This window comes from Pleurodeles waltl, chromosome 3_1 (assembly GCF_031143425.1).
Source record: "Pleurodeles waltl isolate 20211129_DDA chromosome 3_1, aPleWal1.hap1.20221129, whole genome shotgun sequence".
NCBI classification, from domain to species: Eukaryota; Metazoa; Chordata; class Amphibia; order Caudata; family Salamandridae; genus Pleurodeles; species Pleurodeles waltl.
The window spans coordinates 1938086969-1938108737 of NC_090440.1; the positions used below are offsets into that span (position 1 = coordinate 1938086969).

Below are 21769 nucleotides of genomic sequence, written 5' to 3' on the forward strand. Positions count from 1 at the left end.
TCTTCACAATTTTTTTCTCCAAAAACAAGTGTTTCAGTGATTCTTGTTAGGCACGGAAAGTTTCGGGGTGATACGTTGAGTGGGGGTCGAGAAAAAGAGAGGGGTGAAAAAAGTTGCGTATTCCATGTTAATTCCCATAGGAACTTTAGACATGTCTGCTGCCTGACCCACTGGATGGAATTACACCAAATATGGCAGAAAGCTAGCTTTCGGTGTGAAGATTCAGCTTCTGCTTATTTGGAGTAAATCAGTTCAGTAGTTTTTGAGATATTAAAGAAAAAATAAATTTGTAGATCTCTGGCCGTGAATAATTAATGAAAATTAATTAATTTTCGCTAAAACGCATGCAAAAAGAAGCACTGTAATTGGCTGACCGAAACCTGACTAGAAAGTTGCAGCCTCCATTTTATTTTATGGGACATAGGGCCAGATGTATCAAACGAATTTGCATTCGCAAACGGTGCGAATCACAGAAATCGGCCGTTTGCCAATGCAAAAACATGGTCTGCGATGCATGAAAGGCATTCGCAGGCCAAAAACAAGGAATCGCAAAATTTACGATTTTTTGTGAAGCGACATGATTTTGCGTGTCGCATTTTGCATCTCGCAATTTGCGACATGAAATACCAAATCGCTATTAGCATATCGCAAATTGCGAGTCCGAATAGTGACTCGCAAATACAGATTCGGTATTTCACGTCGCAAATTGCGAGACGTAAAATGCGACACGCAAAACCATGTCGCAATTCGATTCATCAAAAATTCGCAAATTGCGAATTTTCGCAGAATGGCCTTTTGCACATGCAAATTACCACGGATTGAAACCAGGTGGTAACCAGGTGCAACCTATATAAAGAGGCCCAGAATGCCTCAGACTCTTTTCCACAATGGCTGCACTCTACATCATGGCGAGGAGAATGAGGATCTTGGCAGGTTTGAGGAGAGGGAGGAGGAGACAGGAGCGCATTTTCAGAGTGCGCATTACCCTTTTTGACCAGACTGAGGAGGACATTTTTGAGAAGTAAAGGTTGAGCTCAGCCATGATACTTGACCTGATAGCTGAGCTACAACCCATACTGCAGCACACAACACACAGGACTAATAGCATACCCCCCCATGTGCAGGTATTATGCTACCTGCATCTACTTGCCTCAGGGAGCTATCAAGGGGTCATAGCAGCAGCTGGTGGGGTATCACAGAGTGCCCTCTCTAGATTTTTCAATGCATTTCTAAACGCCATGCTGAGCAGGATACACCAATACATCAGATTCCCCAACACCCCACAGGAAATACAGCAGACAAAAATAGATTTCTACCAGATATCGCAGTTGTCCCACAACCTAGGTGCAATAGATGGGACACATGTTGCAATCTGTCCACCTTCGGCCACAGACTATGTGTACCGCAACCGTAAATACCAACATTCAATGAATATACAGGTGATATGCAATGCCTCCTATATCATAACTGATCTCGTGGCCAGGTACCCAAGGAGCACACATGATTCGGACATCTTTTGCCACAGCGGGATTCACACAAGACTGCTAGCTGGGGAATTTGGTGAATGATATCTACTAGGTATTTTCCCTCTGTACAATTGTGCATTGATGGCAGTTTGACGTCAGATGGCTCATCTACTCATTATACCCTCTGTTCCTTCCAGGAGACAGTATCTACGCAGTGCGCACCTACATGATGATGCCCTACCTAAATCCTGCAACACCAGCAGAGCGGAGATACAATTCAGCACACAGGGCAACCTGCAATATTGTGGAACGCACCTTTGGCCTGCTGAAGAGTCGCTTCCGGTGCATCCACAAAATTGGAGGGGCACTACAGTACAGCCCGGACACGACCTGTAAAATAGTGGCGACATGTGCGATCTTGCACAATATAGCTACCACCAGGGGCATACCTGTGGAAATATCGGAGCCAGACTAAGATGAGGATGATGATCCCATACCACCCCTACAGCCAACAGACAGGACCAGTGCTGCAGAGAGCAGGCAAAGGCGTGCTGACATCACGCACAAACATTTTAGATGTAAGTTATGACAACACAACCTCACTGACATGTATTTTGGTAGTTAGCACCTTTATTACCTTCCCTTCAGGTAACATACATGTCACTAGGACAAAGTAATACACATGAGTCATACATGAGCCATTTACAGTGTCGCACTATTGTCATCATAGTTTACTGTAATTCTACATGTGAAGTTAGTCCCCTGTGGCCATCAATGTCACTTTTTACGACCACGCACTCCAATTGAGTGCGCAGTGGCCTCGCCGGCACCTCTTGTATCAGGCTCACAGGCAGTACTGTGCCTCGCACTGCGACGCCTAGCATCCGTCATGGGCACTGCAAGGCTGCTGAGGCTAGATGACTCCTCAGTATCCCCAACTCCCAGTTCGCTGGGTGTAGCACTGCGTGTTTCCAGCATAGCATCCAGAACGTTGGTAATTTGGACCAATCCCCGGGCAACATCCCGACTACTATGTGCTGCCTCCACCTGTGCGGCCACAGCACGCCGTGATATCAGGGCAGTAGATGTAGCTAGATGATTTACTGATCTACAAAAGCCACTGAACATTCCCATTAATCGCCTTTCATGCCTGTGGTGGCTAACTCGCTCATGCCTGATCTCAGTACAGAGTTTCTTTATGGCATTGGTCAGTTCCCTGGTGTTCTCCGCAGCTGTTTGCTGTCCCTCATGCAGCTTGCAGATGTTTGTATTCAGACACTCTAACTGCTTGCGCAGCCCCCCCATATTGGCATTATGTGACTACATCTGCCTGTGCATTGCCCTCATGTTTTTGTTTTGCAGGCGCTGCACTTTGAGCATTGATGCTTCCTGGCCACCGAAGAATGATGGGCCCTCACCTACATCTGTGTGCTGTGTGCCTGCATTGTGAGGTCTCCTGCGGGGAGTTGAGTGACGCTGGGGCAGGGACTGCTGCCTTCCGGTGGATCTGGCTTCTGGGGATGGAGTGTGGCCTTCATCCCGCATGTCATCGGAGTCCAGGCTCAAATCGGGGATAGGTAACACCCTTGCCCTGCGTCTGATTGGGGCAATACACCATGACTCGCTGGTGTTGGAGTCGGACACCACCAGGTCTTCCATGGGGGTGGAGGGTGTCTGGATGGATGGTCCACCTCCTGTGCTTCTTGCCTCCTTTAGCCTGCTGGCCACCCTCTCCTTGGCACGGGAAAGCAGGTCGTACCACCTCTTTCGTATGTCCTCCACTGAGCGCTGCGCAAACCCCACTGCGCAGATTTTGGTCTGGATGTCAGCCCAGAGTTTTCGCTTCTCACTCTCTGGTACCTGGAGTGAGATCTTCCCAAATAGCCGGTCATGGGTCCCCACCACCTACTCAGTGAAAACCTACAATTCTTGCTCACTGAACTTCAGCTTCCTCCTCCTCTTTCCCTTCTCCTTCCCATTAGCAGCATTGGCCATGTTGATGTCAGGTCCTGGCTTGCTCACAAACTTGCTCCCTGGGGCTGGGCTGTGACTCTCTGCTGCTCCTGTGGGTGTGGTACCTGCAAACAGCCTGGGCTAACTTACTTCCTGCTTGTGATGTCATCAGGCTGTGCCAGGTGACCGTTTTCGCAATTTGCGATTTTCAAATACCAAAATATTTTTGCGATTCGATATTTGGACATCGCAATTTGCATTAGTGATTTTTAAGAAATCGCTATTTCCGATTCGCAAATTTGTTACATTGCATTTTGCGACTCAGAAATAGCGATTTCTTAAAAATCGCTATTTGCGATTCGCTAACGTTGTTTTCCATACATCTGGCCCATAGTCCCTGAGGGTGAAATTTCAAATGGAAAGGGGCACAAGGGGTCAGGGTGAAGGTACCCTGACCCCAGGGGTGACATAAGTGTGTTTTAGGGGTAAATTATGGATTTGAAATATTTTTTCATCACTATGTGCAATATTCTTGAAAATTCAAGAATTTTCAAGAATTTCACGATTTAGTCGCAAAATATTCACAAATATGAAAAAAAATTAAAGAAAAACCACAGATTCATTCATACACTAATTCATTCACTCATACATGCCACGGGGTTGGGTGGTTCTGAGGGCTTGGCTGCAAGGCCTATCTGTGGACCAGGCCTTGCTACCAACCTACCCCCAAACCCCACCCCTCGGTAACTAAAACTCGCACCTTCGCCATGTACAGCTAATTACTCCACAGATTATATCGCTCATGAGATCTTGTATGGCATCTTTGATATTATCACTGAAACATTTGCAATAAAAGTATTGATAAAACTGTGCATGGCAAGAGTGCAAGTTATAGTTACCTTAGGGTGAATTATAGTTCCTTCAAAAGGACTATAACAATAGCTCTTGAATTTCTATGGTTTTGTACGAGTAAATTCAGAACCTAACTATAACCTCCCTGTAACCTTTGTTTTTTTCAGTGAAAATATATATATATATATACATATATATATATATAAATAAAACTATATATTTATTTCAAGTAACTATAAATTGTGCCCCATAACTCACGCCCTCACTATGCACAGTTTTCTTTTCAAAAATGCTGTTGCAAATATTGCAGTGATATTATCAATGACGCCATAGAAGATGTCAAATAATTATGTAATATGTGGGGTAATTAGCTGTGCATGGCAAGGGCACGAGCTATAGTTACCTTAGTGCACAAGTTAAAGTTACTTGAAATAACTCTAACAGCTGAATTTCTATGGGTTTGTGAGGGAAAATTCAGAACCCAACTATAATGTCCCTGTAATCTTTGTTCTTTTTAGTGAATTTCCATGTTTTTTTTAATGCAGCAGGGGGTTGACTGCAGGCCCTGCGTCCAGGCCCTGCAGCCAAACCCCGTGTGCTGCCAACCCAATACCATGCACAGCCAAAGAGTTGACCTTAGGGCCTGGCTGCAGCAGTCAATTCCCGCATATATCCAATCCCCGCCACACCCAACCCCACGAGGGGTTGGTGAGTATGTGTATTTCTTTCCATTGGGCTCTGGATCCATGGATCTGTCGCAGATTTACACTGGGGGGGTCGTGCTAAGCCCTGCAGTGAATTAGCGGATCAGCCAAAAAACAAATTAGGGCACATTTTGCCCATGAGAGGTCCCTCAAGGACCCCTCAGTCTGTTCTGTGGTGTCAGGATAGTCTATCCTCACCCCTTAAGTCACTTAACTTTTATCACCCTCTCCCTGCACTGAGCTGATAAAGAAAATGTCGATCGCAACTTTCTCTCAGGTTTTGGCCAGCCAATCAGGGCCTTGCTTTGGCACGAGAATCCACATCCCTAGATATCCAAATTTGTTTTTTCTTTAATAATGCCACAACTACCAAACGGATTTACACCAAATAACAAAAAGTGCTCTTTCTGGACCAAGAGCTAGATCTCTACCAAATCTGTTGTGATTCCGTTCAGCGGTTTGGGCTTTTATCATGTCTAAAATCACAATGGGAAATTCCTCAGATAATACATGTTTTAGGACACGCCACACCTTTTTTCTTGGCCCTTGCTTGGCGGATCACCCCAAAACTTTCCACACAGTATCTGAAATGAGGTGCGTACTTGCTTTGAAGTTTTCATGAAGATTTGTCAAACGGCGCCAAAGTTATTAGCAAAATAAAAACCACTTTTACTATGGAAACTAGTTCCTAACTAACAACCTACTGGTCACCACCAATAGATTATTTATCCATATCACATGAAGTTAAATGTCACCTGTGGACTGTAGCACATTGTGCCATCCACTAGGCTGACATAGAAAACATGGCTTCATGCCTATCTGTGCAACCTGGCTCCTGCAGGTTCTAATCCTGCAGACTAAAAGTGCTACATACAAAAATTTATCGTCAATATGTAGCCACAGTGACTAGCTCCCAAAAGCTATTTTCACTCTAAACTGAAGGACCATAGGTGTCTTACGAGAAAAACTAAAGGTCAGAATAAAATTATAACTCCGATAACTTTGGTTTGGGACAAGCTACTGGAATAATTCAAAAACTCTTTTTAATGTTTATTAGAAATGCAATTCAGTAGTGAAGTCAGATTTTTAACATATATTTAGGAAAAGTGACTGTTAAAAAGATAAACTTCGGGGGTTGTTATGAGTCTGGCGGTCACTAGACATGTTGTTTGGATTCCACCACTGCAGAGAGCAATACATTTGGCTGTCCACCAACACTAGGTCTTGTAAGTGACTCTGTGACTGAGACCACTGACGAGCAAGACATTGCTGCAACGGGCGCATGTGTAGACAGGCATGGGGTACTATTGCAATTCAGGAAGCCATCATCCCTAGAAGACGCATGACAGTCTTCACTGTGATCTGCTGATTTGATTAAAAGGGCGGTAGTAGTGCCTGAAGGTTTTGAACTCTGTTGGAATTGGGATAGGCTATTCCAATGTGTGTGTTTAGAATTGCTCCTAGATATGGTTGTATAAGTAGAGGCTGCAGGTGGGATTTGGAAACACTGTAGATCCTAGGCTGTGAAATATGTTTATTGTTCCCTGGGTACTCTGTTGACACAGTTTGTGGAATGTTACTATAATAAGCCAGTTGTCCAGATAGAAAAATACATTTATTTGTTGTCTGCAGAGGTGGGCTGCTACCACTGCTAAACACTGGGTAAAAGCTCACGGTGCGTTGGTGACCCTGGATGGGAGGACTTTGAATAGGTAGTGGTTTCCATCCACTGCAAATCTGATAAATTTGCAATGGGCTGGGTGGATTAGTATGTGAAAGTATGCATCTCTGAGATATATAGTACACATAAAGAAGCTCTGTTCAAGTAGTGGAGAAACCATCTTATACTGTGACCCTGTGGAAGTGTTCTGAGAGAATGTAGTTGTTAAGGGGCCATAAAAACAGGATTGGCCTCACAGTACTGTCTTATTTGCATATGAGGAAGGCTAGAGAGTATACGCACCGACCTTGGTGTTGGAGGGGAACAGGTTCTATTGCTCCTTTGAGAATGAGTGTTTGGACTTCCTGTTTGAGTAATGTCTGATGTTCCAGGAAGAGCTGATGAGTGTGAGGTGGAATGCTGGCAGGTGTGGTAATGGGCTCCACACAATAACCATGTTGGATATTGTCCAACACCCACTGGTCTGTTGTTATTTGTTGCTAGGAGGGGAAAGGATGTTGTAGGCATCCCCTGTCAGTTGCAGTGTGACCGGGGGGCGGGGGGAAGGAAAGTGAGTCAATGCTTACTAGTGATAGTGGCACCATGTGGGGTGGGGAAGCCACCCCTTCCCCTTGAGTTGTTTCCTCTATAGGGGCCCCTATAAAAGGAGTTTGTGGGAGAACACTGACTCTGACCATGCTGATAGGAGTTGGAAGGTTCAGGGGTGGTGGTTTTGAAGTACCGTGGTTATGTGGAGCGACACAAGGATGGGTTTCAATTGCTCCACTAGACTTAGCTGTTTCTGTGTCCTCTTTTGATTTTTTCTAATGTCTCATTGACATGTTGGACGAAGAGATGTTTGTTATCAAAGGGGGAGTTAAGAATTTTTTGATGAACATCAGGCTTAAAGTCGGAGATACGCAGAAATGCACGGCTAAGAAGAAGTACACTTGTGTTGATACACTTGGCTGCAGTGTCAGCAGAGTCTGGGCACATCTAATCAAAGTGTTGGAAGTTAGTTTCCGCCTTGCCACTAAGTTCCTGACTCCTTTTCCTGTGCTAATCTGAGAGATGCTGGAAGAGTTTCTCCATCACATCCTAGTGAGCATGGTCGTAGAGCGCTAACAGCCCCATGGAACTTGCGATGCACCACTGCTTAGTCGACTGTGCAGCAACCGATTAGCCTGTGGCATTAATCCTTTTGCTTTCGTGAGTTAGCCCGCTTTCTGACACTTGTTACCACAAGGGAGTCATATGGTACTTGTCCTCTTACGTATACTGGGTCAGAGAGTGAGGCCTTGTACTTCTTATCTACCCTAGATGTGATACCTGGGGGCTGACAGGTGTCCTGATTTAGAAGTTGGCGGAGGGGAATATTCAGTCACAAATGTGACCTATGATGACCGTAATACAGCTGACAGGATATTCGTTACACTGGTGAAGGAGTAACCCATCCACCAAGTTCTAAATCAGGCCCGAGGTCTTTAAAGATATCCTCTGTATGGCGGAGCATGCCTTTCAGAACTGGCAAGTATTGTGGGCCTCTGGGGTGGATTAGAGTGTTTCAAACAAGAACTCCTCTTCTAGAGGTTCTTGTGTAACTGTACCCTATGAAAAGTAGCCGCCCTCGCTATAAGCTTCTGATATGTTGTTGAGTCATCAGGGGGTGAAAGGCGTGCTGGGTGCAGGTCTGGCTCTTTGTCCCCTGGTGGATCCACATCATATGTGTCCCATGGGTCAGTGTGTTAGGTTACCTGAAAGGAGTCAACTGCAGGGTCAGGTAATTCAGTGTCAAATGTACAGGAGCCATGAGGGAAGATGTCCAATGGCTCCAAGTCAGAATGCAGTGAATGAGGCATTTCTGGTATTGGTGGTGGAGGTTGTGCAAGTGGTGCAGGCAGCTGTGGAGAAGTCGTAGTTAGCAGCAAAGGACTGGTGGCCAGCTCTGAAGACTTCTTTATGGCTGGAAGGGGAATGTCCAAGTCCTCCTGAAAAGAGAGATGCCTTTTGGAAGGTGGTGGCTGAGGAGTTGGTAGTATTGCCTGTATGGAGTCACTGGAGATCTCAAACTCAGGATCTGATCCTGAGCTTGACTCAATTGAAAGGGCCTCTTCTTTGGCCACCGAAGCCTCTGGATGGAGTTCCTCTACAACATGGGTACTTGCAAACATTTGCCCAGGGGCCACAATGTATGGTCTGTGGTGTGACGGAGGGCCGCACTGAAGCCAGTAGGATGGCAGTAGGGGGTCCTGGTGGGTCAGGGATTGTGAAAGGTGGTCGTAGGGAAAGTGCAGCAAGTACATCTAGTGGCTGAAATGCAGACTATGAAAAAGGAAACCCTGAGATCAATCCCAGCTTCCCTTTGACAAAACTGTGTAATCCTAGGCAGTTTTTTCCTCACTTTGCATCCTTTTTCCTATCATGGCATATAAGAGGACCTCAAAAAATATACGTTCAGAATGTCAATTGTACAAAACCTTCTGCTGTGTTCAATTATAATGCTGTCCACATATATTAGCAACCTTGGCCACCCAAAGGGTGCACATGACAACTGATTTTCCTCTTAGTTCACAATTGGCATATCAGGGTGGGGTGGGAAAGCATTAATGTTTCTAAATTTAAGTATGAAAACTAGCACTTAAAAAAATACCTCACAATGCAGTGCTATGGTAAAAAACGTTTTCATGTTAATCAAACACACTTTTGAATTTTGAAGAAACATACATAAGCCTATTTTTGCTCATTTGTTTCAAGATGTTTTTAAAATAAAGATGTTCCTAAAGTTAAGTGGTACAGGACACCCCCTTAGTTACTTCATAACTTCAGTTAAACTGCAAATAAATTCTTGTCCGTTTGCTTAACATTTTTTTCCTGAATATTAGTGCTCAGCAAGTAAACATCAGCCCGTGCTGCTGTTCACCAGCGGGCCGCATGTAAAGGCAAGAGGGCAGCAAGCGGCCCCCAGGACCTGCTTTGAGTATTACAGATCTACAACATCCTGTTGCCTGAAGAGGATGGAGTGTCGTCGGTCGATCTACATTGCATTTAAAGGCAACACGCTTGAGGTTCCCAAAGTGTCTTCTTGGAGCGAAAAGCTCAACAGGCTTCACAGTTGGCCTCCCTATGCTCAGGATAGAGACAGAAGGTACAAACCTGGTGGGAGTCTGTTCTGAGGTATTTTGTGTGGCATTCGTTCCACCGCCAGGAGGTCATGATGTGAAAGACTGATCCAGAGATGAAGACAGAAGGCCCTAAGGGGCAAGGCCCTCGACGGCGATCCCGCGTCGACTCGACATTCGGTTGTGGCTCCATGCGAAGAGAAGAAAACGCAATCAATAACAATACCGATGGAAATAGGATAGGACCAAAGGAAAGAACCGACAAAAGTCTTGACTCGGTGTGTTAACACACACATCTAAGTCCAATGGCGGAGAAAAATAATCTAACAATTGAGTTGATGCCCATGTGCAGTATCACGAAGAAGGAGGAGTCACTCAACCTTGTGACTCGAAAGACTTTCTTGAAGAAAAACAACTTGCCTACAGACTGACCAACACTAGATGGTAGAAGTATGCGGAGCATGTGTAGCTACAGCCGCACATGCCTCGAACATATGGCTCCTCAATTGTGAGTGCATGTATTTTGCTAACACTCCTAAGTGATGTAATGTCAACAAGGAATGTGACTTTCCATGTTAGATACTGTATTTGGCATTTATGCATTGGTTCAAACGGTGTGGACATTAACCGTGTTAGTACTCGGTTTAAATTCTACGATCGTACAGGAGGTGTACGCAGTGGAATGACTCATTTAAGTCCTTCCATGAGTGCTTTAATGACGGGTATACAAAAAAAGAGATTGATGTTTCCTGTTTTGTAGATATGCAGGAATTGCAGCTAAATGCAGTCTTATAGAAGTGTATGCCAAATGTGTTTTCTGAAGCTGTAACAAGTAACATACTAGTTACTGTTCAGATGGTGTGGAAGGGTTTATGTTGTTTACAAAGCAGTAATGCACAAAGCGCTTCAATTTTGCTGCATAACAGTTCCTTGAGGTTTGTCTTCTGGCTTCTTTTAGAATGTCCATACATTCATGAGGTAATTGTACATACCCGAATTCTAAGATCTCAAGAGCCAGATCGCAAGATTGAGTTGTGCTACATTGGGGTGCCTGACTCTGCCCTCGCTGTGAGTTAGTAGATCGGAAAGTTAGGAAGTTTCTTGTCATGCACACAGGAAAGTTCCAACCATGTTGTTAGCATGGTTGACATGCCCATGTTGGAGCTATGAGTATCATTATCAGTGAAGTCTGTCTGAGTTTCCTGATCACGTAAGAAAGGAGTGGGAGAGGTGTAAAAGTGTACACGAATATCCCTGTTCAGCTCATCCATAGTGCATTGCCCTTGGATTGTGGGTGGGGATGCAAAGTGTAGGCAATTTGTGTTTTTAGTGGTGGCAAATAGATCTATTGTCAGGGTTCCCCACTGTTAGAAGTATGTTTGTAGGATCTGAGTATGAATTTCCCACTTGTGGACTTGTTGAGTTCTGCTCAGTGGGTCCGCAAGATAGTTGTCCACCCTTTGTATGTACTGTGCCATTAAGTGGATGCTGTGTTTAATGACCCATTTCCTCAAGATTTGTGCTAGTTGAGATAGCTGTAATGAATGGGTTCCTCCTTGTTTCTGAATGCAGCACATTGCAGTCATGTTGTCTGTGCATAGAAGGACATCCTTACCTGTTATGTTGGGTAGGAATGAACTGAGAGCTATCTGTATGGCTGTTGTTTTGCAGACCAGTGACCCCGTACACCCTGTACTGTGATGTCATCTATGCGAGCACCCCAACCCATGAGTGACACATCTGTTGTTATGGTCACCTGCAGGATTGAGTCTTGGAAGTCTCTCTCCTTCTGTGTATTTTGTGTGTTCCACTTCTATAGGCCTGATAGACCCTGGGTGAAACCAACACTAGATCATCCATGTTCTCCCACTTGTGACCATTGTGATGCTAAGCACTCTTGGAGGGATCTCATGTGTAGTCTTGCATGTGATACTACTGATATGCAAGATGCCCTTATCCATAGGAGACACATCACGATTATGACTGATAGACGACAATGTAGCTGAAAAAGAGCCAATTGGTTCTGGAGATTGAGGACTGTCTGTGGATTGGGGTAAGCTTTAGCTGTGATCGAATTGAGTATGGCTTGAAGGTGAGGCTGTATCTGGAGCAGTTGTAGATTGGACTTGGCCGTATTTATTGCGAATCTCAATTATTGTACCCGGTTAATTGTGTTTTGAGTGTCTTGTAGACATTTTTGTTTGCTGCAACAAATACGGAAATACATGTATGTTTTCCTTTCCTAGACTTGCAGCTACTACAGTTAAGCATTTGGTGAACACTTGTGGGACAGTGGTCACATCGAATGGTAGTACTTTGAACTGATAATGGTGCCCACTTACCACATACTGTAGGTACCGGCGATGAGCCAGATGGATTGGTATATGGAAGTATGCGCCATTCAGATCTAGTACTGTCATGAAGTCACCTTCCTGTAGTAGTAGTACATCCTGTAAAGTCATCATGTGAAGTGTTCCGATAGGATGTAGTGATTTAGTAGGCTTAAGTCCAGTATGGAGCACAGTATTGCATCTTTACTTTGGCATTGTGAAGTACAGGGCGTATACTCCTTTCCCTTGATGTCTGAATGGGATGCATTCTTTGGTCCCTTTTTGTAATAATGATTGTATCTCTTCCTTCAGCAGATGCACATAAGGATTGGGAGTGTGTTTCTTTGGTGAGATATTCGGTAGTTGTGTTTTGAGTATGAGACAATAGCCTTGTCTCACGTTGTATAATACCCATTGGTTGAATGTGATTTGCCATGCCATGCATGACGCTGTAGCATTATTGAGGAACTGATAACTCTTGCAGCTGTGTCTGCACTATCCAGTGCACACCTAATTGTAGTGTTGTATCCCTTCCGCAACCAGCTCTTACCCTTTCTTTTTCTATTGGTCTGGGAGATGTTGTAATAGTGCTTCCATATCATCCCATGTTGCTCTATTATACTGGGAAAGAAGACCCATAGAGTTTGCTATCCTTCAGTGATGGGCATGTCCTGTGGCCACTCTCTTCCCTTTTGCGTCAGTACACTCACTCTCCTTGTCAGGAGGTGATGCTTCCCTTGAACTCTGTGATGCAGCTCTTTTTCGTGCTGTAGTCACTTCTAAAGAGTCTGTAGCAGGGTGTCCTCTGATGTAAAGAGGATCCGAAGGTAAGAGCCTGTATTGTTTTCCATTTCTGGGGGTAAGCACTCTAGATTTTACTGGGGCCTTAAAAATGTATTTTGAGACTTTACATATGGATCCTATCATTGGTAGGTATTGGACTGTTTTCTCGGTCCTAAAAAGTGTTTCTATTAGGAAGTCTGTTTCATCCTCAGTGATGTGCATATTCAACTGCCCTTTGAATCACACTGTGATACGAAGAGGTATCATCCGGTGGAGATGCCTTAGTCGGGACAGGTGGTTCAATGCCAGTGTCTGGGAGGAAAACATTATAGTTGTCCTGTGGATCAGGGCTATGTACGGTGCCTCCCTGTGAATCATAGTAATCAGCCTCATGTTCTGGGATATCTCCGCCCTCCACTTTCTGTACAGGTGAGGGTGATCTTGTGTATGGTGATGCCGGTTGACAATGTGATTCGGCTTGTGGCCTTATGTTCAAAAGCAGTAGCGGCTCTGGCGTATCTAAATCTTGTGCTTGCTTTTTGGATGCCTCCCCATGATGTTTCTTTTCTATGAGTCCATGAAGGCCGTCAAACACATTGGCTTCTTCCTCTTCCATTATAGCCTTGTGATGTGTTTTCGTCTGTTTTTCTGGCAGTGGTGCTGTTGCAGAAGGCGGCATTTTTACTTTTTTGGGGCACTGAAGTCTTCTTCTGCATCAAAGAGTGACTGTGCTGTTTTGGCTTTCTTGGGATCGATGCGCTTTATAAGCCTGAATGGCTCGACACTGGGCATTTTCCGGATCCAACGCTTTGTCCTGAGCCGAACCCTGGTGTGGGTGTTTGGTCGATGGGTAGCTTGATGCCGATGGCTGCTTCGATACTGATGTCAACCTGTTGTAGGCTTAATCTCTCCCTTTAGGCATTGTTGCTTGATCAGGATCTAGAATATTCTCGTACTCTCTCGGGTCCGAAGCATGCTCCTGGTGTAGACCAGAGCTTGAGGGCTGTGTAGAGGGGGAGTTTCATGTATGATTGATTTGGCACATGGTGGGTCAATTGTACATAATGGCCCTTGGGGTGGTCTTCATCCCGGCCACGATCCTGGTTCTGAAGTCTGTTGCGTGACGGCTTCGAAAGGCACATCAAACTCTTCCCCTTTGCTAGAATCATCAGAGGCAATGTAGTGCAGGCTGGCGATGACATGTCCCTCTCTGCTCGTTACCTCGGTGTCCAGATCAGCCACACTGTGCTATTCTACTTGGGAGAACTCAGCATCTGTTGTCATCTCCATATTATGTGCTAGTCTCCAATCACATCTGCTTCTCAGCGTTTTCTCGTTTTTAAACAGTTTGCAGACAGCGCAGTCCTGCTCCTGGTGCTCAGGTGAAAGACACAGGTTACAGACATCGAGGGTGTCTAAGTATGCTATTTTTCCACGCACTGAAGGCACCTTCTGAAAAAGCAGTCTTTTTTAAGTCTCCATTAACCCGAGACGAACATTCTCGACACGTGTGGATCGCGACGATGTGGAAGTTGATTACTTAGCTCGAAATTTTCTACAGTTCCAACATTTGCAGGAACCTTAGGTTGTTCTTAGTCATCGATCTTCGATTTGCTGGATCCATTTGTCGTCCGTTTGCGATATGGGCACTGAAACTACAGAGATCCGACACAGTCCATCTGAGCCCGGTGCCTCAAACAAAAGAATTGTTGAACATGTGCAATGCCTCAAGAAGGAGGAGACACTTCGCACAACATCGACCATAAAAGGCTTCCTTGAGAAAAACAACTTGCAGATTCCAGGCCCAACACTAGATTGCAGGAGTGTGCATGGCATGTGTATCTGCAGCCAACACATGCTACCAACACACATTTTCAAATAATGCCTCCCTCCCAACACCACCCTCCCCCTTCACGAAACAGGAGGCTTCAGGCTATCTGCATACCTAACCAGTGCCTGCGGATACCTGTTTCACATACTAACTTATTAGTCTCTTACCGAACTGTTTTCAAAAGCCCCTCACCGCCTCCCTCATACCTATTTCACAGTTTGCACTTTATAGAATTCTCAAATCTCTTTTATTGTTCCGTTTCCTCAGGCTCTCGTAGTGTCCAGACCAGTCACCAGAGCTGGATCTCCCTATTTCCCATGTCCTCACATCAGCCACTCATCTTCCAGGATCTCTCAACTCTGGGTCAAGGAGGAGTGCCCCAGCTCTCAAGGCCTCTCAGTCTGTCGGTTATCGGTCATGGCTTCTGCGGAGTCTGAGCTGATCTTGCTGAAACAGCACTGGTGGTGCAGGGGACAGTACCAGTCGGTTCCTCTCGGTTTCTTTGTGGTACCCGTGAACAGATCCAGTTCTTCTGGGAAAAATGCTTCCTTTGTTCAGTCTTGTAGTTCCTAGCTGACTCCCTACCTCTTTCCATTTCCAGGCTTCTTAAGGTATCAAATTTCCAAGTCATGCCCTCCGAGATGGCACACCACCTTGCGTGGGACATCATAATGCATTTTATGTTTTTTTCCTGCAGCACTCTCTTGACCTCGCAAAAGCTGCTCCTCAATCTCTGGACCTTTAGGGTGACATCTGGGAAAATACTGATATCTGAGTTATTCTACTGCAAGTGACTTTGCTACCTGACTGCCTGCAATACATTATCTCGATGACTGAAGATGGAGTCAATAATTGTTTGCAGTCGGGCTGAAATCAGAGCTCTATGAGCCTGCTCTATCGAGAACATTTTTGAGAGGCCATTCAGTTTGAGGGTGTTCAGGATGAAGTCCTCAGGTAACAATTCAAGACACTCGGTTCTTCAGCTCTCTCCAGCACCCCCGTGACTCATATTGTTCCTCCAGTATCTTCCCTTTGCCAATGCGTTGTCCTTCCGAAGTTGGTCAATTACTTCACGCTGTGCCTAGTTTTATCTCAAAGGTCGTCCATTGTGCCTGACCCTTACTTATTTCCGTGACTTCAACAGTGGCAGAGTCTATTTTGATTTTCAGTGTATGTTTGACCTCTTGTATTGCTAACATGATGTCCTTCAACAAAGGTTTCAATTCTTCACTCCACCCCAGCCCCTTTGTGCCATAGAAAGTTGTGGTTCATTGATACTGAGGAGGGTGCTTGAGGATGTAGTGCACAAAAAAGCTTATTTAGCTATGTTCTTCTATTGCCAATTTATGCTCCTGTCACAGCCCATCTTCAGCAACTGCCAGGTCTGTCCTGCCCTGCAAAGCTATGGGCGCTGTTTCCCAAACAAGTTGGGACAGGTCAGCAGTCAAACTGCGGACAACAGGAGGTCCCGGAACGGTGAATCACCAGCTCCCAGGAGCCAGTCTGCTCTTTTTCTCCAATAAGCCCCACCGAGAAGTCTTTGCTCAGTTCTGCTCTTGTGGTCCTACTGTTCTCTTGTCTCCTCCCTTCTAACAGGCTCAGTGTCTATGGCTTTGGATTCCCTTATGGCAACTGGTCTTTCCTCAGACCTGTTAGGTGTCGCCTTCTTACTCTCCCTCAGTTTATAAGCTGTTTTCCTTCCTTTACTTCCTAGTAGAAGTCAATCTGTGGTGTGGCAGTGTTTTGTCCCTTTTTTGGGGCATAGAGGTGCCTGGGATGGAGAGCACATCTAACCTCTGCCACTTTCTTGATGATTCAAGCTCCTTCTTCCTGTCTCCTCAGTTTCCTCGGGGTCATTTTTGGTCCATTAGGCTCATCACTACAACCACCACCTCAGGCACATAGCCTTAGTCACATTTCTACGGGACATGTCGGGTGGTTGCATCTGCTATGCGACAACTGCATCCCAGCAACTGTAGCTACCATTTCGCTTGTACTGCTTGAACTCCATGTAGGGGAGGGATGTTTCTGATCCACTTTCCTGCTTTACACTGCCTCGCAAATCTGCTGCTCTGCTTTCAGACCACAGACGCAGCATCAAGACCATACTGGCTTTCTGAAATAGGAAGCCAATGAATTCAGCTTCCTGCCAAGGCTGCTCATCATCTATTTAGCCTGTAGAGATCCGTCCGCACCTCTGCCTCCCAGGTGCATATTCCTTGCTCATGAAGTACAATAACGGAACAAATAAATGGGAGATGCTGTTGTCGGGTTTAGAAGCTGTGCAGCAATAAAGCCATTTTGCCTCTCCCGACATCGCCAACCCCACCCCAAGACTGTTTTCATTTTGATTTATTTTTGTTAATTACATTTCTCTACTTTTTGTAATTAGTTGTGAGATTGTTACTGCTCTGTGTTGACTTTTGAACCATTTTGCGATGTGTACCTCTCAATTTTCCGATCCCTGGACAAAACATTATGATTTCTCTTTTTTCCCCTATCCATTCACTTTGTGGCCCAGTCTATGCCTCACTGTATCTCAGGCCCTAACCCTTCTTACTGTACACACTGTCTAACATGACACTTTCCTCCACCTATCTCCATCACCTTCAAAGATCTTCTGCTAACCGATACACACAGCCATGCCAGTTGTATCCCTTAACAATCCCTATCCATCACATTTTCCAACTTAGGAAGAGTGGCATTATACTTTTGAAAGTAATAGCTCCATGTTGACCTGTGTTCTAGATTGCCAACAGTAGAGCCCTGAAGAATGTCCTCTTTTCTAGAACTTCTGACAACCTTACCTGGGTGCACAGCGTAGCAAGTGACATCCGTGCCCTGAAGCCTGGTAGCCAGCTCCCTGGTAAAGAGGGTATTGGCCAGCTTGCTGTTGCAGTATGCCTGTATGTTTTGTTTCACGCCTTTTGAGGGGACTCGGACTGCCCCAAAGTCAATTTTGCCACTGCGGTAGCTGTCGGAGGTAAGGATCAAAATGCGACTGGGGGTGCTGCGTTTTAAGTGCCCCAGCAACAGATGAGTCAGCAGGAAATGGCCTAGGTGGTTCACGCCAAACATCATGTTGAATCCGTCCTCCGTGACGCCATCTGCAATGATGCCTGGAACAAGAAAACGGTGTACTTAATGCAATTGAAGATGGAACAAGGAATGCTAATGTAGCAGCAGAGACCAATTCAAGTACAAAGCTAAGATTAACACATGAAAATTAAAGATCACAGACCAACAAAAGGTAAAAATTTGAGTTAAAGCAGCTATAACTACTCCCATAATAATTGCAATGTAGCATAGCGCAAGGACTATGTGCAGCTGTGACTAGACGATTAAAAATTATTGATCGGAACAGACCTAAGACTGGACAAAGTGAAGCATATAAACTGTGCCCAATGTGGGCCAGCAGCTGTGTATGAACTGGCTGGATAGAAGCAGTAATGATGGCACAGCAGCATGCAAGCCTGTGTGTAGACCCGGTCAGCCTATGTTTTGATGGCAACACAGCAGCAGGAGTGTTTGTCTATAAGCCGCCTACAGAAAAGCATTTTGCATCTTTGTAAACCTTCTACAATGAATCTGGACCTGCAAATGCCACTGCTACACAGTAATGGTAATGATTGTGCATGGGTCAGATGCAATGTAGCAAGTCTAGGTACTGACGAGGTGTGCATTTTTTGCAAGGACAGCTGTGTCTGTTTTTATCTGTGTGCTTTCTAAAGCACATACATTGAACCTGTTATTTCTCAGAGTGGGTGCATGTGCTGGAGATAGCACTTCTCTGAAACAGAGAGCAGCAATCACGGATGACTGTTTCCACACTTAGCGGCCTGCAGCATATGCACTAACTCTGAGACATTCAGACCTAAATATATGCACTTTGAATGTGCAATCATAGAAGTGCGCAGCTGTTGCCCGGCACAAATCACCTTTGTGATGTGGCCAGTTGCAAGAGTGTGTTTTCCTTAGCAGCATGGATAGTGTATGGGCCAGCTACACAGGAGCAGTGCCTTTATTGCTAGATGTTTTAAAGTACACAAAAAGTGATAGCTCGAATGCCTGAATTAAACTCAGCCACTAGTAATTACTCAGGCTGCATCCAAATCCATCATTCTTTCGCACACCATGTCACCTCAGTTTGGACCCAGCTATATGCAAATCAGTCTTGACCCTGCTCCATTCGGAAAAGTCCTGCTCAAAATGCCAAGCCAGGTCCTCCCAGAACCGGAACACAAGCAACCCAAGACCGGTTTCACCCTTGTTTTTGGGCTTATTCTTCAGGTACAGCTTGGTTGCAGTAACAGAGGGTGCACGGAAACCACAGCTGGGTGACACCCGTCTTACTTAAGGCTACATATTAAAGTATACATAAAGTGAGGGATGGAATGCTTGAATTAATCTCAGCCACTGGTAATTACTTGGGCCGCGTCTCAATTCATCGTTCTTTTGCACACCATTTCCCCTCAGTTTGGACTCAGCTATATGCAAATCAGTATGGACCCTGCTCCAATCAAACAGTCCAGTCCCAACTGCCAGGCCAAACTGAGGTGACATGGTGGGCAAAATAATGATGGATTGGGATGCGGCCCGAGTAATTACCACTGGCTGAGATTAATTCAAGCATTCCATCCATCACTTTTTTGTGACTTGTAGTGTTGTTCTAAGTAGGACATGCATGCTCAGACACTGGTCTAACGCACACTGTGCCCCTGGGACCAAGCTGTACCCGGCTATGAGCCCATAACTAAGGTGAAACTAGTCCTGGGTTACTTGTGTTCTGGTTCACGGAGAACCTGGCTTGGCAGTTTGGGCTGGACTGTTCTGACAGAAGCAGGGTCAAGACTGATTTGACTTGGTGTTCAAAATAACAATGCATTTGGTGTGCAAAATAACAATGGATTGGGATGCGGCCCGAGTAATTACCAGTGGCTGAGATTAATTCAATCAATCCATATATTACTTTTTTTGTGTACTTTACTGTTGCCCTAAGTGGGCCGAGTATGGCCAGACGTGAGTTCCGTGCACACAGTCACATGCACCAAACAAAACCTGGCTGAGGAGCCCATAACTAGGGTGAAACTGGTCCTGGGTTGCTTGTGTTCTCATTCAGGGAGGACCTGGCTTGGCAGTTCGGGCTGAACTGTTCTAACTGGGGCAGGGTCAAGGCTGATTTGCATATAACTTGGGTCAAAACTGAGGTGACATGATGTGCAAAATAACGATGGATTGGGATTCATCCCACGTAATTACTATTGGCTGAGATTAACTCCAGCATTCAACCATCACTTTTTTGTGTACTCTACTGCAAGATGTACAACAGTAGGGCTATTTCTACTCGTCACCCTCATTTGACAGCTGTAAAAACACTAAAAACACACCAGTCACAGATTTGCTGGGGTGGCTCTGGGGCACATGTTTGCCACTCACCTGCATTGTTAATGAGGATGTCCAGCCGTGGCTCAGATTTGAGAAATGTTTCTGCAAAGGAACGGACAGAGGCTAAACTTCCTAAATCCAGCTTCATGAAAAGAACCTGCTGGTTTCCAGATTCCTGTGGAGAGAAAGAAGGATCAATTAAATCGCTCCTTCCAGCGGTAGACATCTTTTTCAAAGCCCCTCCACCTGCTGATTTAAAGCTGCACTGCTGCATGTGACCCTCACTCTCTCTACACCCTTCCACCCCCAGCTATAGGCTCCATGCCCAGAGACAACACAATGTAGTAATACATTAGTAGCACCACTCACTGTGTTTTGGGAAAATGTCTGGAACAATTAACTTTAGTATAAACCTAAAAATAATGATTGATTAAGCTATTTTCTTCCCAACACAAACTAAATCTGTTACCATCAGAAGATCTCAAAATGAGTTCACCAATTGCTTCAAACATCCCAAACATTTTCCATTATTTCATAGCAGAGTGATTACTTCAATGTCCTATTCCTGGGTCTTCTAGGGTATCTTTTATTGCAAATACAACATCAACAAAACATGGCTGCTTGAACAGTAATGGGAACCTAACACAGAAAAACTATTGCACACTTATGGGGCCTCCACTGATTACCTGCCAAAGAAAGCTTGCTAAAAGCTTTTTGCATAGCTTACAAAACCTTTTACTAAACTTTTACCCAGTTTTTTGCTGACAAATGAAGTTCAATTCATGTAATCGGGAGTATTTATAAAGCGTATACCAGAATGAACATTATTGCCTTGATCACTCTATACAATTGTGATCTGATTCAGTATTTCTAGTATAGGAAGTATCACTTGCATCTGGGCCCCCGTCCTTCATCCTGCTCTTAATATTTCTAGGCTGATCAATCCTCAGAAAGATGACTGATGGATTGCCATTTATGTAATAGAGCAATCAGCATGTCTTGATCTACAGGATTTACCAGATGCATTCTGTGTGGAAATTCAGTAGGAATTCTCTGTACCCATCTGGACAATGGATTCAAGACGTTTTTCTGTGCTTTTCTCTTTCTGCTTCCATTTATCTTTCACTCTCTCTTGCTTCGCACTCTCTCCCCTCATTCTCGCTCCCCGCCGCTGCTGCCCCGTGGCCCTGTCCCCCTTTTTTGTGCCGTTTCCACCTCCCAGCTGTCCTCTCCTCCCGCCTCCCTACTTAATGGCTTGCCAAAGGCGCACCTAAGGCAAGCCCGTCTGCGCCTGTCCATAATCTGACCGCTAAAAGTTCAAGGACCCCTGGACCTCCCGCCCACCACCGCTACTCATCAGCAGCACTCATCGAACTCAATCCAGGAAACAAAAGCAACTGTAAGCAAGCATCACCACGCAACACCAAGGGACCCTTCATCTGTCGCCACTGCAAATTCACCAGCCTCCAAAACGCAAGCCCTCCCCCGAAGACCCACAAAACAGAACACAACCTCAGATGCATCCTGATCAAAACTCGCTCCATCCACAGGCACGCCATCGAACTCTGGAACCTCACTGACACAACATCCCCGGACGTCGCCTTCCTCACAGAAACTTAACCCCTCTTCGGCTCCAGACATCGCCATCGCCATCCCAGACAGCTACAAGATCATCCACAAAGACCG

The 21769-nt window shown here is 45.3% G+C and overlaps 1 protein-coding gene across 1 annotated transcript in view; it reads right to left on the reverse strand.

Annotated features, from left to right (window-relative positions):
• LOC138285816 (dehydrogenase/reductase SDR family member 13-like) overlaps window positions 1-21769 on the reverse strand; it is a 131837-nt gene that overhangs the window by 29963 nt on the left and 80105 nt on the right. The window contains exons 3-4 of the mRNA XM_069226213.1: window positions 20135-20258; window positions 17506-17817 (exon numbers count right to left, since the gene is read on the reverse strand). Of these exons, the coding sequence (XP_069082314.1) occupies window positions 17506-17817; window positions 20135-20258 (436 nt within the window). The remainder of the gene's footprint in view (window positions 1-17505; window positions 17818-20134; window positions 20259-21769) is intronic.